Below are 13,182 nucleotides of genomic sequence, written 5' to 3' on the forward strand. Positions count from 1 at the left end.
AGTGTGGGGGTCTCCTGCATGGAGGTGCTGCCAGTAGTGGATCTCTCTCACAGCTCACAAGATTCTTTGCCAAGAAGCTGCTCCTCATTTGGAGACAGATAAAATCCTCAAAATAAACCCCTAAAATACTTCAAACTTTTCAGAATTCTACCCCTTTATCACACCCTAATGACTCGTAGCTTTTTAAATGTCACATCTCAAAAAATATTGTTTCTCCAGCATATAAAACAGAGAGAAAAAGCCCTGAATTTCAAAGTAAAACTAATAATAATTTAAAAAATATTTTTTCTCTATTGGAGAATTCCCCTCTGCCTTGGTTTACTATTTATAAACCACCAGTCTGGGATTAATTATTATAAATCCTTAAAGCCGAAAAGAAGATTTTAGGCATTTTATTCTACATATAATCTATACCATTATTAAACTGCAGCTCAAATGCACTTTATGTCCTATTTCTGTTGGTCACCTTTTAACATTTATGCATTTTACCTATGGTAAATTTTACTCCCAGGGAGAAAGAATTTCTTAGTACTCTGAAAGGACAGGACCACGCATCTGGCGTGGCAGGGCTGAGTGGGAGCAGCGTCCCCTGCCAGGCTCCAGGGACACTCACCAGGCACCCCGTCCCTCATCCAGTAAGCGATGTCTGTTCCATCTGCAGGGTCGAATACATCCGTAACATTGATGGGCTGCAGCAGAGTCATGATCTCTTTCACAACATCCCGGGCTTCAGCACTGCCAGAAAAACCCAGTCCAGATGGCTGGAAGGTGCCCTCATCAGACTCCATAACGATATCAAAGTTGGAGATATTTTCCTAAACACATAAGAAAAGAAGGTATTATGCTGTGGTTGTTATTTTAGCTGGCATCATAAACTGGATTCTAGGTGTCATTGTGAGCATACCACAACAAATTTGTTTTCAGAAGCAGAGAAATGCTTCCTGTGAAAATGTGTATGCAAGCATAAATGAAGGGACCTATCTTTCTGTATGGAAATGGCTGAGACAGTTCAAATTATATTCTGAGGCACCAATATTCTGTAGGACCCACAACATGATTGGTCTGCTGTTCCCAAGTACTTTCTTTCAGACTTCTGAAATGCCACCTAGAAAGGTAAGCCATCACCAACATATTGCAGTTTGCATTTGCAGCTCTCCCTTTCTTCTCAGAGTTGAGACTCAGAAATTCTGTTGCAGTGGAGAGGGTACAAAGTCCTTTGGCTTTAAAACTGGAGGCATCCAAAGCCTTCATAGACTGTGAGGAACAGTCTATTTAAAAGCCAGCTGCTGCCTGTTCAGAAACACATTATTTTCAATATAGCATATAGTCAATTCTGATATCGATTGGAGGATTGAAATGCCAAGGTTTTCACCCAGACCTGAAGGAATAATATCTATTTTAAGGGAAAATTGTGCTTCCAAGGTAAATACTCAGAAGAAACATGAAAGGTAAGATTTTGTGTACAAGTAGCATACTAACATTTGCTTTTAGTGTGTACTTGAAAGAATCTTTTAAGCTAAAAGAACAAATATTAGCAATTTATTTACTTACCATATTTGCTTAGATTGCTCAGTTACAAAGATCTAACTGGAATTAAATACATAATGATTTTACACAAATCAAGATCTCATTTAAAAATGGCATCTGGAGAGGCACATAACTTTTTAAAAAGAGTTTATGGTCATGTCAGGCAGAAAAAAAGCTATACTTCATACCTCCTTGAATGTGACTAAGAGAACCTGCTGCAGGTTTTACTCCTATTTTTACCCAGATTTTATGGCTGCCATGGGTTATTTATTACAAGAAAATCATTACAAGGGATATGTGATAGCAGCAACTGACAGATCCATGTCACTTCCAGCATATATAAGCCTACAATTCAGTAAATAATTCTTTTACATTTTTCTGTATTAAACCAAGATATGTACTACAGGTAGCTGTGAATAATTCACGTTAGTTTTCAGATGTTCTTTACAGAATTTGCAAAGAACTGTTTAACACTTTCCCAAAACATTTTTTCTTTTGAGTGAAACAATTCTAACAGAGCAGAGCTATTTACTTTTAACTTAGAAATATATCCAGTAGTTAAAAAATTTAATATAAAATCTTTGCATGATAAAGAAACTATAGATGTTGTAATAGCTTAAGATAACCAATTTATCCATCCATTTAACTACTAGAAATCAAAGTGCAAATAACCCATCTTGTCACCTCAATGGCAATCACCATTTTTAGACAGTGAAAAACATCTTCAGTTAGTGAAAGATTAAATGTAAATAATTAGGCTACATATGGTGTCTAGGCCTATCATCACATGCTGTCCTGAGGTTATGAGCTTCAACATGAATCATGATTCACAGACTGTCTGAGTATAGTGGAAGAGAAGCAGGCCAAGAAAAGCACACTGCAGGCTAAATGGGACCAGTGATGCTCCAATGCCACAGATATAATAAAAAGAATGTCTCAAAATGTAAATCTTTATCATAGGTCCAAAGAGGAAGACTTAATAAAGACAACACACATTTTAGTGTGCCTCTGAATTGCCAATGAAAGCTAACTTAAGTACAACAAGCCCTACATAAATATGATGCTGTGGAACTCAACTCTTTGGTTGAGTTTCCAAAGCAGGACTTCTGCCTGTTTTTAGAGCAGCTGAAATGAGGAAAGCAATAAGGCCAGGGGAAGGGCAGTGAAGTAAGGAGAAGAGTGAGCATGGGAACAACATGGACACCTAAAAGAAGTCTCTCTTATCACTCAAAACAACAGAATCCCTAAGTTCAAGAACTTCATCAACTGCTACCATTGCAGAATTGCTGTGCTCTTCAGTTGTGTTTCCTCACATAAATGTTTGCATGTGTTTCTAATATGAAACTCAGTAAACAAACCACCCACAATACATTACACCATATTGTTGTTCTGTAAGAAAGCTATTCAGTTCTGAGAATGTGCTGGAGAGACATGAAAACTGGACACCCTAGGGAAAGAAATGGACTTCACTGGGGAACAAAAGAGAAACAGGTCACAGCTACTTGAAATATCACGTGTCCTTGAGAAAGCTTGCTCCATATTTTCTCCACTAGAAGATAGGATTACTTATAAAACTACTCACCATCAAATTTGAAAGTTGCAGTCTTTAAAAAAGTTAGATTGGTTTCCCTGTTCCCATTTTTGTACATCTACATTGGCATTTCTACTTACACAGAGAGAAACACATGCTGGAAAACATGCTTAAAATATATTGCTTAAAAATAGTGAAGATGCTTTGTCATCATTTGCCATCTATGATGCAGGAATAACTGCCACTAATAAAGTAAGGTGAGACCATACCTTCCCCTTCACCAATTCAAAGGAACAAACAAACCAGAAAGATTTAAAAAATAATTGCAGGCTCAGCTGCTTACTTCAGTCATTCTCCTAGTGAATGTACCATCTACATAAGTATTTTAAACTCAGCAGGTATTTTTTACAGAAAGTAATTTCATCTGCTGCATTTTGACATTGTGCCACTTCTCTTGGTATGTACCAGAAAATTAAAACTTCTCTGTGTAACCTGCTGCCTAATTCTCTGAACATCAAAAGAGACTTTTATCCTTTGCCTTCTTATGACTCTGTTGCAGAGGAGGTCATCTGTCTTTATTATGTCATCTTTAGCTCTTCAATTGAATTTTTAAATGAAACATTACAATAAATACTGCATGGGAAAATTGGCTTTCTATAGCTTGCTATTCTCATTGAATACACAATTAGGCACAATCCTTACCAATACTTCTCCTATTTTAAGTTTTTTATTTTAATTAATTTTATTTCTGTTTTCTCTATAAACAATTTATTTTTTGTTTTTTCTAAGCAGAACTAAAAATAAAAGTACTTGTCATCTCTAAGGCAAAAACCTGATAACATGAAATCACAGAATCACGGAATGGACAAGGTTGGAAGGGAGCACAGTGGATGGTCTGCTCCAACCTCCCTGCTCAAGCAGGGCCATCCCAGAGCACATGGCACAGCATGGTGTGCAGATGGTTCTCGAATATCTCCAGTGAAGGAGACTCCATAGCCTCTTGGCAATCTGTTCCACTACACCTGCACAAGTAAAGAAGTTCCTCCCCACATTCAGGTAGAGTTTCCTGTGCATCACTTTCTGTCCACTGCCTCTTGTCCTATTGCTTGGCACCCCTGAGAAGAGATTGGCTCCATCCTCTTGACACCCTCCCTTGAGAGACTGATAGACATTTATGAGATCCTCTCTCAGCTGTCTTCTCACGTTATCTTTTCCACCCTCTCTGTGCTCCAGGAGCTCCACATCTCTCTTGTACTGTGGATCCCAGAACTGGATGCTGCGTTCCAGCTGTAGCCTCACCGGGTCTGCATAGAAGGGCAGGATCACCTCCCTCAACCTGCTGCCAGTGCTCATCCTAGAGCACCCCAGGATACCTTTGGCCTTCTTAGAGCACACTGCTAGCTCATGGACAGCTTGTTGTCTATCAGGTGCCTCAGGTCCCTCTCCATGAAGCTGTTTTCCAGCAGGTTGGTTCCCAGCCTGTACTGGTACATAGGGTTATTGCTCCCCAGGTGCAGAACCTTTGTTGAGTTTCAGATGGTTTTCTCTGCCCATCTCTCCAGCCTGCCAAGGTCATTCTGAAGGGCTGCTCAGCACTCTGGGGTATCGGCCGCTCCTCCCAGCTTTGTGTTATTGGGGAACTTGCTGAGGAGGCCTCTGCCCCTTCACCCAAGCTATTGGTGAAAAGCTAAACAATACTGGGACCAGTACTGAACCTTGGGGGACACCACCAGTGACAGGCCTCCAACCAGACCCTGTGCCACTGATTACTGTCCCACCTTCTGAGGTCAGTCATTTAGCCTGTAATTACAGTAAACTCCTTCCATTAAGAAAACAAACCCTTGTAATATATACAAGTGGTACTTCTGTTGGTAGGAAACATCTTTCTTCTAGACTAGCCACTGGCAATCCCAAGCAGGTATACCTTAGAGTAGTTACTTATTCAGTCAAAATCCCAATTGTTAATTCTTACCAGATGTTAAACTAGACTGCAACATCTCATGACTAATCCACTGAGTCATGGATGGCAATCCCTTTTACTCAGCTTAAGCAGGAACATACCTGAAAGTTTAATGCAGGGAACAGCTATCCTAAAAGCCTTCAGTACTTTGGGGCTGTTTAAAATAGAGTATTACTTGTCCAACAACTCATTTACTGGTTTTCTTTTTTGTTCCACTGAGAAGAATCACCACTTTACAGGAAAAATACCAAAGTCTGTAAGGACAAAGCACTTGACTAATGGTTCATTTGTTCCAGTGATAAAAGACATCAGTTAATCTGACATTGTGTTTTCAGCTTTCTGTTATTGATTTACACTTAACTTTAAGAAACAACAACACTTGTATTCCAGTATTTGTCCCAGAGCAGTCAGGAAACAAGTACAGCATGGTAACCATGTTATAGAACTCACAGGGAAGTGGTGGTCATCCCACTTGCAGTACTAAAAAAAAGGTTTAAATCAGCATCCAGATTTTTTAGACTGGCAACTTAGACTACAGGAAAGACAAGAAAAAACACTGGAAGCGCCTAAGTACATGTGACAGCTAGAAAATAAAAAAAAAGCAAAATAAATAATATCCTCTAAGTATTCAATAATATATAAACATGATGTAGTGTAATTTTGAGTTGCTGTTTAGTATGAAGATAATTCAATGAAGCAAAGCAGGATAAATTGAAACTAGAGAAAAAACACCACAGCAGCTGTTAGGAAGCAGAGATGCACCAGCATCAAGGCATAATAAACACCAGCCACAAGCATGATCATATCATTTACACTCTTTTTGAATGAAGACAGGGAAAATCGGGAACACTGTGAGTTATTCATGTTTGTAAATTATCCCATCATTATATGGGAGAAAGTTGATGTAAAGCTGAAGATTTAGAAGCACAATTTTTCCTAGATTACAAGGTATGAAAAAGACTCATCCTTTTGTTACAAGATAAAACATTCTTCTGCCACATTTTATGGGAAAGCAGTATGTAAAAAAGTCTACAGGTTTAGGGGTTTGTTCTGTAGGACAGTTACAAGTTCTGACCTCTGAGAAGCCAATGACAAAAGTCCCAGTAACTTCAACAGCCCTGGAACAATTTGGTCATGTACTTATTAGCACTTCACTCAGTAAAAACACGCTACTGCCATGTCTTGCCTTGTACAATACCACAACTGTTTCCTCTATAATGATTTGCCAGCACTCACAGAGATGACCATTCAGTATAGTAAGTTATTGTAAGTTCCCTGGGATGACAGACTAGAGAAAGCAGAGAGTTCTGAACATGGCAGCAGGCTAAGTAAGGTATACCTGAAGTCTTGTCTTGGGAGATTTTTTTCCTTTGACAAATGAGCATATCAAAGATAACTTCTCTTCTTGGAAAACGTTCCATAACTTTAGGCCTTTTAGTGCTCAAATGCAAAGGTATCAAAACAATGTCTATGGCTCTGAATGACCATCCCACCATTGTCCTTTTTTGACAGGATTTATGTTTTTACTAGAAAACAGGCAGCAATGCCAAAATTAAAAATTGTAGTTTACATCTTTCAAACAAAGATGATGTTTACTCCTTCAGGAAGCTAACAAATATTTCTGCAACTTTCAACAAAAGATAAGTGAAAACAAATTTGCAGCACCTTAGAAATTATCACAGCACATATTTAATTTTCTACATCCTTCACAGCTGCAGGGAGTTTTGATAGGAGGAAGCTAACTTTCTTACAATTGAACATCGCAATGGACCAAGGACCTGTGGATGGGTGAATCTGCCTGAAGCATGCACTGGAAGCAGCAATCCTCAGAAGATTCTCTATCAGAATCTCTACCAGATTCAACTGGCAGCTCTGCTGAGAGAAAGACAAGAAAGATGCACAGAGGATAAAGACTGCAAGATACACACAGAAGATTTGCTTGAGAGAAAGAGAAGAAAGGCACAGAGGAAAGTTTTTCTATCACTAGACATGTGATTGAATTATCTACATGGAACGAAGACTAGATATCCAGGAGACAAGCTGTCATGACTGATTTGGGGTCTTCCATCCTTCAGGCAGTGTAAGGAATAAACTTGGGTTTGTACTTTAGCAAAATCTGTATTTCTCTGCAGCTTTCACAAGAAACCTTATTCCTAAATACTAGGGAATTAGGAATTCCCATGGACCTAGAACTAGTGTATAAGATAATTCTGTTACTATGCTATCTATACTGTGCTTAATACAATCAGCAGTGCTACTGCCTGTTGTGATACTGCAGAACACAATGTGATTACTTTCTTTCTGTAGTTTTGCAGATGGACATCTCAGTCTTTCTGCATTTCTTTCTCCTTGCAATGAAAGGAATCAACAGGACATCAGTGACCTAAAAAAGCAGCGTAATTTTATGCAATTTTTGATTATAGAGAGTATTGCCTGAGGAAAGTCAAAAGGCTAATGGTCAACACATTTTCCTGGCATAAAAGAATCCCCAATAAAGTCCTTTATGTGTTTAGTTCAAACCACACACAAATTCATGTCTTACATTTCACCAGAATACTTGGTACCTCAGGATATAAAGTGTTCTGAAAACTATGGTTTTAAGGAGACAATATTTTCTGGAGAAGAATCATTTCATTTGAAAGTGACAAGATTTTTTTTTTTTTTTATAGTTGCTTCTTAGAGAAAGCAACTCATTAGCAAATCACAGTAGAAATCTTATGTGATCATCAACAAAGTGTACTTAAACTAGCATGAAATAAATGTCAGCATTTCAGAAAGTCCTGTTTTCATGCAGACACAGTTCCAGCAAAATATTAGATCTTGGTAATAAATACAAAAAAGAAACCATAGTAAATATTGGTGATTGATTTTTTTAAATGTAGTTAAACCTTTACTAAAAAGTTAAAATACTGTATGGTATTTGCACCAGAAATTGAGGTAAGTACTGTAAATATCATTAATATAAGAATACCAACATCCAGAGATATTGAGAATGCCTTCTGTAATGGGGTTGATTTGAATTAATAACATATTAATGCCTCCAGTGATCACAACCAAGTTACTAAAGTAAATCTGAATGTGGCCTAGGATCTCTTAGTCTTCTCATTACGAAATATATTTGATTTCCCAAAAGATTGTACGCAATACTTCTATTCCAAAATAAATATTATCAGTCATTCATAGTCCCTTAATTCAGCTGGGTAAATAACTGTAACCTTGTTTCATGGTACACAGACCTTTCACAGAATCTAGTCCAAAGCAATGAAAAGGATTACAGACACTTCATTACATATATTTTTTTCTCCTTTCACAAAGACAGCATAAGAGTAAACACACAAAAAACAACACACTTAACCCTGGCTGAGGGCACTCAGGTATCATTGGTAAAGGTTGTAGCAGAATCTGTACTGAAGAGTTGCATCATGAGGCCTTCTAGAATTATGTTACTCTAGTTTTTCAATTTGACTTGTATGAGAAAGTGTGTTGCAATGTTTCATGATTCTGAAGCTATTTACTGTATTGTCTGTACAGAAGAGCCCTACTCAGCAACTGGGTCACACAACACTAAGCACTGGAAGAAGACTTCAGATGCAGTGTCAAACTGCAAGCCCTGCAGTCTGATTTGAACTTAGATACTTTAATTTCACTGCTCTTTATCAAGATAAGGATCTTTAACGTTAAGGAAAATCAACTCTTTTTCTAGTCTGGGATTAAATCTAATTATTGGCTGAGAGCTAAAAGCAGTGAGCACTTCAACAGGTATCTCCTTTGGAAGCAAAGGTGCTGGTAATTCCCCCAAGAGGCTTCTAACTCATGGTCAAGACTGAGCAGGTGCTCTGTGATGTCCTGGTGGGTGGGAGATACCCTTGCACTAATGGAAGCACTAAAACTGCTGGAATATACAGGGCTTTCAACTCTTGGAAATGGCTTAGAAAAATCATGCAAAGAAAACAATGGACGAGGACCATGTGATGCTCTCCAGAAAAATATTTGACAAACCAAAAGCATGGTTGTGTGGGTAATGGATGTGTCTGAGCTTCACCTGACTGCAGTTGGACAAATATGCTTTTCCTAAGCACATATTTACTGGATGCTATCAGAAACTGGAGACAGCACTACACTAATCTAAAGCACTAGAGGTTTTGACCAATAAATATGGCTCTTACATTCTCATAAAGCTCTGTACAGCTAATCTACCCCATCACTAGCTTTAATAATCAGAAATTATAATACTGGGATCTAGAGAAAAACTTGAGTGTTATAAATAAGGCTATTGCATGGGGATATGTGTTAATTATTGGCACCATAGTAAAACCACTATGATGCTATCTCAGTTATTTCTGCAGTAACTTATCGACTTTCTAGCAGTGACAACCTACAATGATGGATGAGGAAGAAGGACCTGAACTTAAATTGAAAGATATAATAAATAAGTGACCAAAAAAGAGCATCTGTACTTGTCCAGTACTATATTGTCTTCATTTCTTCTCCCTTGCCACATTTCCACTGGCATGAGGAGGTAATTTACTATGCCAAGGAAATCCATGTCTGCCTGTGCTGAATTACTGCATTCATATTTCTACTTGTTTGTATCAAACTAAACTCGTAAGTCCAGCTATGTAGATGAGTCATACAGGCTGTCTTTCATTTTACAAGGCATCTTTAAATACCACTCTTATTTAACTTGTACTCATTACCATCAGCAAGCAATGTGTGTGCCATACTATCTTAATTGCCAGAAATTTGAGCAAGTAAATCATTAAAAGGTTATTTTTCATGCTGAATTTAATGTACAGTATTAATCAACTTTATTTCATTATTATGAGTAATGTAACATCCTATAGTCAAATCGATTTATAATTATGCCAGATCACATGGCAGGGGGGAAACAAGAACAACAAACAACAGACGGATGTCATTTCTGCTTAAATTCTCCATGTAAATTACAAACTGTAAAGTCAGACAGGGCTTTCTTTGCAGAGCACAACATCCAGATGGAATCTCACCAGCAGAGCAAGAACTGAGACACATCTTTGTCTCAACATTCTAAAAGCAAGTAACTAAATATCTTGCAAGCAACACCCAGACTGCTTTATATTTCCCTATTTGATCCTTAGGTCTGCTTTTTGGTATTATTTCTGAATAGAAATCTTTGAGACAACAGTGAAACAAAGCCATCTTGGCAAAAGATGAGACACACATGAGACAATTTCATGCATTGCTGACATCATCACCACAGGATGGATCTTATTGTCCAACATGGACAGCTACAGAGGTAAACCTTCAGATACATTTCTGATAAGTGGTGTGTACAGACCATCCTTCCAGCTCCTCCAGAATGCAGTTCTGTACATAAGAAGCATCTCTTTCATGTGCTACTTATTCCAGAATATTTTATTCGAGTTTAATCCTGCTGAATATCAGAGTACCAGTGGTAAATCCAGAATCCTTAACATATACTGAACTGCAACCTGTCACCTCCCTGAAGCTGAGAAAGCAAGCTCTTGGGTATCTCTTCCAAAATAAATGACAGAGCTGAGTTATCCCTGTAATTTGGAGATACAAGGAGGTACAACATTATATATGGGTAGTTAAATACCTGGTTAAATAGTTATATCTGGTATATAATAGTTAAATATCTGGTTAAATATCTGGTAGTTAAATATCTAGTTAAACTTCTTGGCATTATGAAACTTGTTAGTGGGAAATATTTGATTGTTCATCAATTAGTCAGAAAACTCTAACTGCTCTAAACCTATCTTTGACAACTCTATTGCAGATGCAAGTTGATCTAATTTGGTTCATCATAATGAATTTCATTCAAAGAGAGGTTTCCATTTATTTGTTCTGATTTAGCATTTTTAGCATTAAAAAATGCTCTTAAGAATTGCTTGCAAGTCAGCTTTCATGCTGTTGTAGAAAAGGTAACTACCTAGGCACATTTGCATTCACCTTGACTCTGCCTTGGATGTATTAGCCATTGTTGAGGGTTATACTACTTAATCAGGGAGAAGAATAAAGGATTACTTTAGAATAGTTATACAGGTATAAACTATTCTGTATATCCTATTAAGCAGGTATAATCATTCAAGCATAATTTTTCTGTGGAAAAAACATCCAAACACACACATATTCCAAAGACTCATCACCAAAATAGTTTTGGCAACTGCCCTTTATCTCATGATGTATTTTGAAATGGCAGCTGTTGGCAGGAGAGATAGATGTTATATTTTTATCCTCATAGCCATAAGTCATAGAGCTTGTGTGTTCTTTGCATCACCAGAAATCAACTTTTTAGGATGTTCCAGATCCCACAAAACTTACAATTGGTAAGTACATTATAGACTACGCACTATCAAGATAAGGTAGAAAATACTTTTCTTTGTATTATTTTATGTTTTACATTGTAAAATATTATGGGAAAATGCAATGAAGCAGAAATACATAAGGCAAACAAAATTTATTTATATTGCAAACATATGTGCACCATTCATCATTCATTTTCAGAAGGTTAGGTATGTTTGAAAGCTATGGCAGATATCATCATGAAATATCTGTTTCAGAACACTTTTCTGACAAAGTATCTTAGGTCAAGTGGAACATGTACATGTGTGGTTGCATGGCTTACTGTTAAATGTGAAATTAGGTTTACATTTATGATTAAAACCAGAAAATATACTTTCAGGCAGAACTGGGATCACTGGTTTTGGTGAGATATTAAGCTGAACATCTTGACAAAAATATTAGTCAAGTCATAAGACTGGGGAGAAAAGCACTGTCAAGAAAATGGTGAAAAGACATATTTACCTTGTGTAACTGATAGTATTGCTTGGCACCAACTCCTCCTTGCTCTTCTCCTGTCCATAGCACCAAGCGCAGTGTCCTTTTTGGACGAAGTCCTAAAACACAGGTTTTAATATTGTTTTTAGTATTAAATACAGATATATTTTGAGCATTGTTTGCATTGGTCTCCAGCCTCCATTGGATGAAAAGCCTGTATTTCCACAAACCAAACACCACCTATATCAAGAGTGGGTTTTTCTATGAAAGACTGGGGTGTGGGGAGAGAGCTCACATGAGGAAGAAGTGGGCAGTTGAGGTACTGCTCCCAGTTGCAGTAGCACAAAAGCACATTTCAGGGACATACTGAAAGTGTCTGAAAAGCACACCAGAAAGTAACTACCTTGATAGATTTCTGAAACATGCTGCTGTCATTGGGGTGGTCTGCAATAAGTAATACATATCTGCTCGTAGCAGATCCAAATCAAATTTTCATGAAAACTACCATTGCTTTGTCATGGTTCATTTATTACAATTAATTGAAAATGAGCTGCTGGATTTTTATGAGAAATTTTTATCAATTTCAAGAACTGAGGGGCTATGTAATATCATTTTGCTTTTTATCAATCAGAGAAATGAAAAGCAGTAATCTGTACTTTGGAATCTGAAAGAGTCAGCTGCTAAATGTATGCACGACTTTCTGAAACAAGGCAAACATGAAGCCATTTTCTATTTTGCTATGGTAGCTCAATCAGAAAGATAAGTTCTCAGATATACTTTGAAGCCATTTTTTGCCATGGTAGAACTGATCAGATAGAAGTTGCTTTCCTCTATTTATTTGGTTGTTTCTATTCATAAATTAATACATTGAGAGAAACTTGAGCGCATGGAAGAGCAAACAGATAAAGAAAACATTGTTCTCTGTGCAGTGGAATGCTAATTATGTTAGAGAAAAAAAATAAAGAAAAAAATGAGAAGATTATCACAAGTGATAAAGTACCACACACACACTATCGTGCTGAAGAGAAATAATATCAGTATCACTGTCAAAACTTATTTCATTTCCTAACTGAAATGGATGAAGACTGCCAATAGATTTGACCTCCATTAATTTTTTTCTTTTGACACAATGAATATGATCTGCGCATTTCTTCTCAAAACTACACGCTAGCAATTCTCCAAACTGAAGGCAGAATATAGAAGGAATACCCCAAATCTGAACAAAAGAGCTTGCATTTTCCAATTTTTTATAAAGAAGTGCAAACAAGTTTAAAGGTGTATTTTCTGAATGTTGATCTGCTGACTGTAAACAGAAAGGCTGTCAAACTTCATTACTTTAAAGACAACTTTCTGCAGACCTCCCAGTAGATTCCCTGCTCTCCTA

At 37.3% G+C, this 13,182-nt stretch overlaps 1 protein-coding gene across 1 annotated transcript in view; it reads right to left on the minus strand.

The window, feature by feature from the left end:
* CPQ (carboxypeptidase Q) overlaps positions 1–13,182 on the minus strand; it is a 146,202-nt gene that overhangs the window by 27,058 nt on the left and 105,962 nt on the right. The window contains exons 6-7 of the mRNA XM_071421543.1: positions 11,826–11,917; positions 614–815 (exon numbers count right to left, since the gene is read on the minus strand). Of these exons, the coding sequence (XP_071277644.1) occupies positions 614–815; positions 11,826–11,917 (294 nt within the window). The remainder of the gene's footprint in view (positions 1–613; positions 816–11,825; positions 11,918–13,182) is intronic.

The sequence above is a fragment of the Agelaius tricolor genome, unplaced genomic scaffold, assembly GCF_023055355.1.
Source record: "Agelaius tricolor isolate 1412-34295 unplaced genomic scaffold, bAgeTri1.0.p SCAF_2, whole genome shotgun sequence".
Lineage (NCBI taxonomy): Eukaryota > Metazoa > Chordata > Aves > Passeriformes > Icteridae > Agelaius > Agelaius tricolor.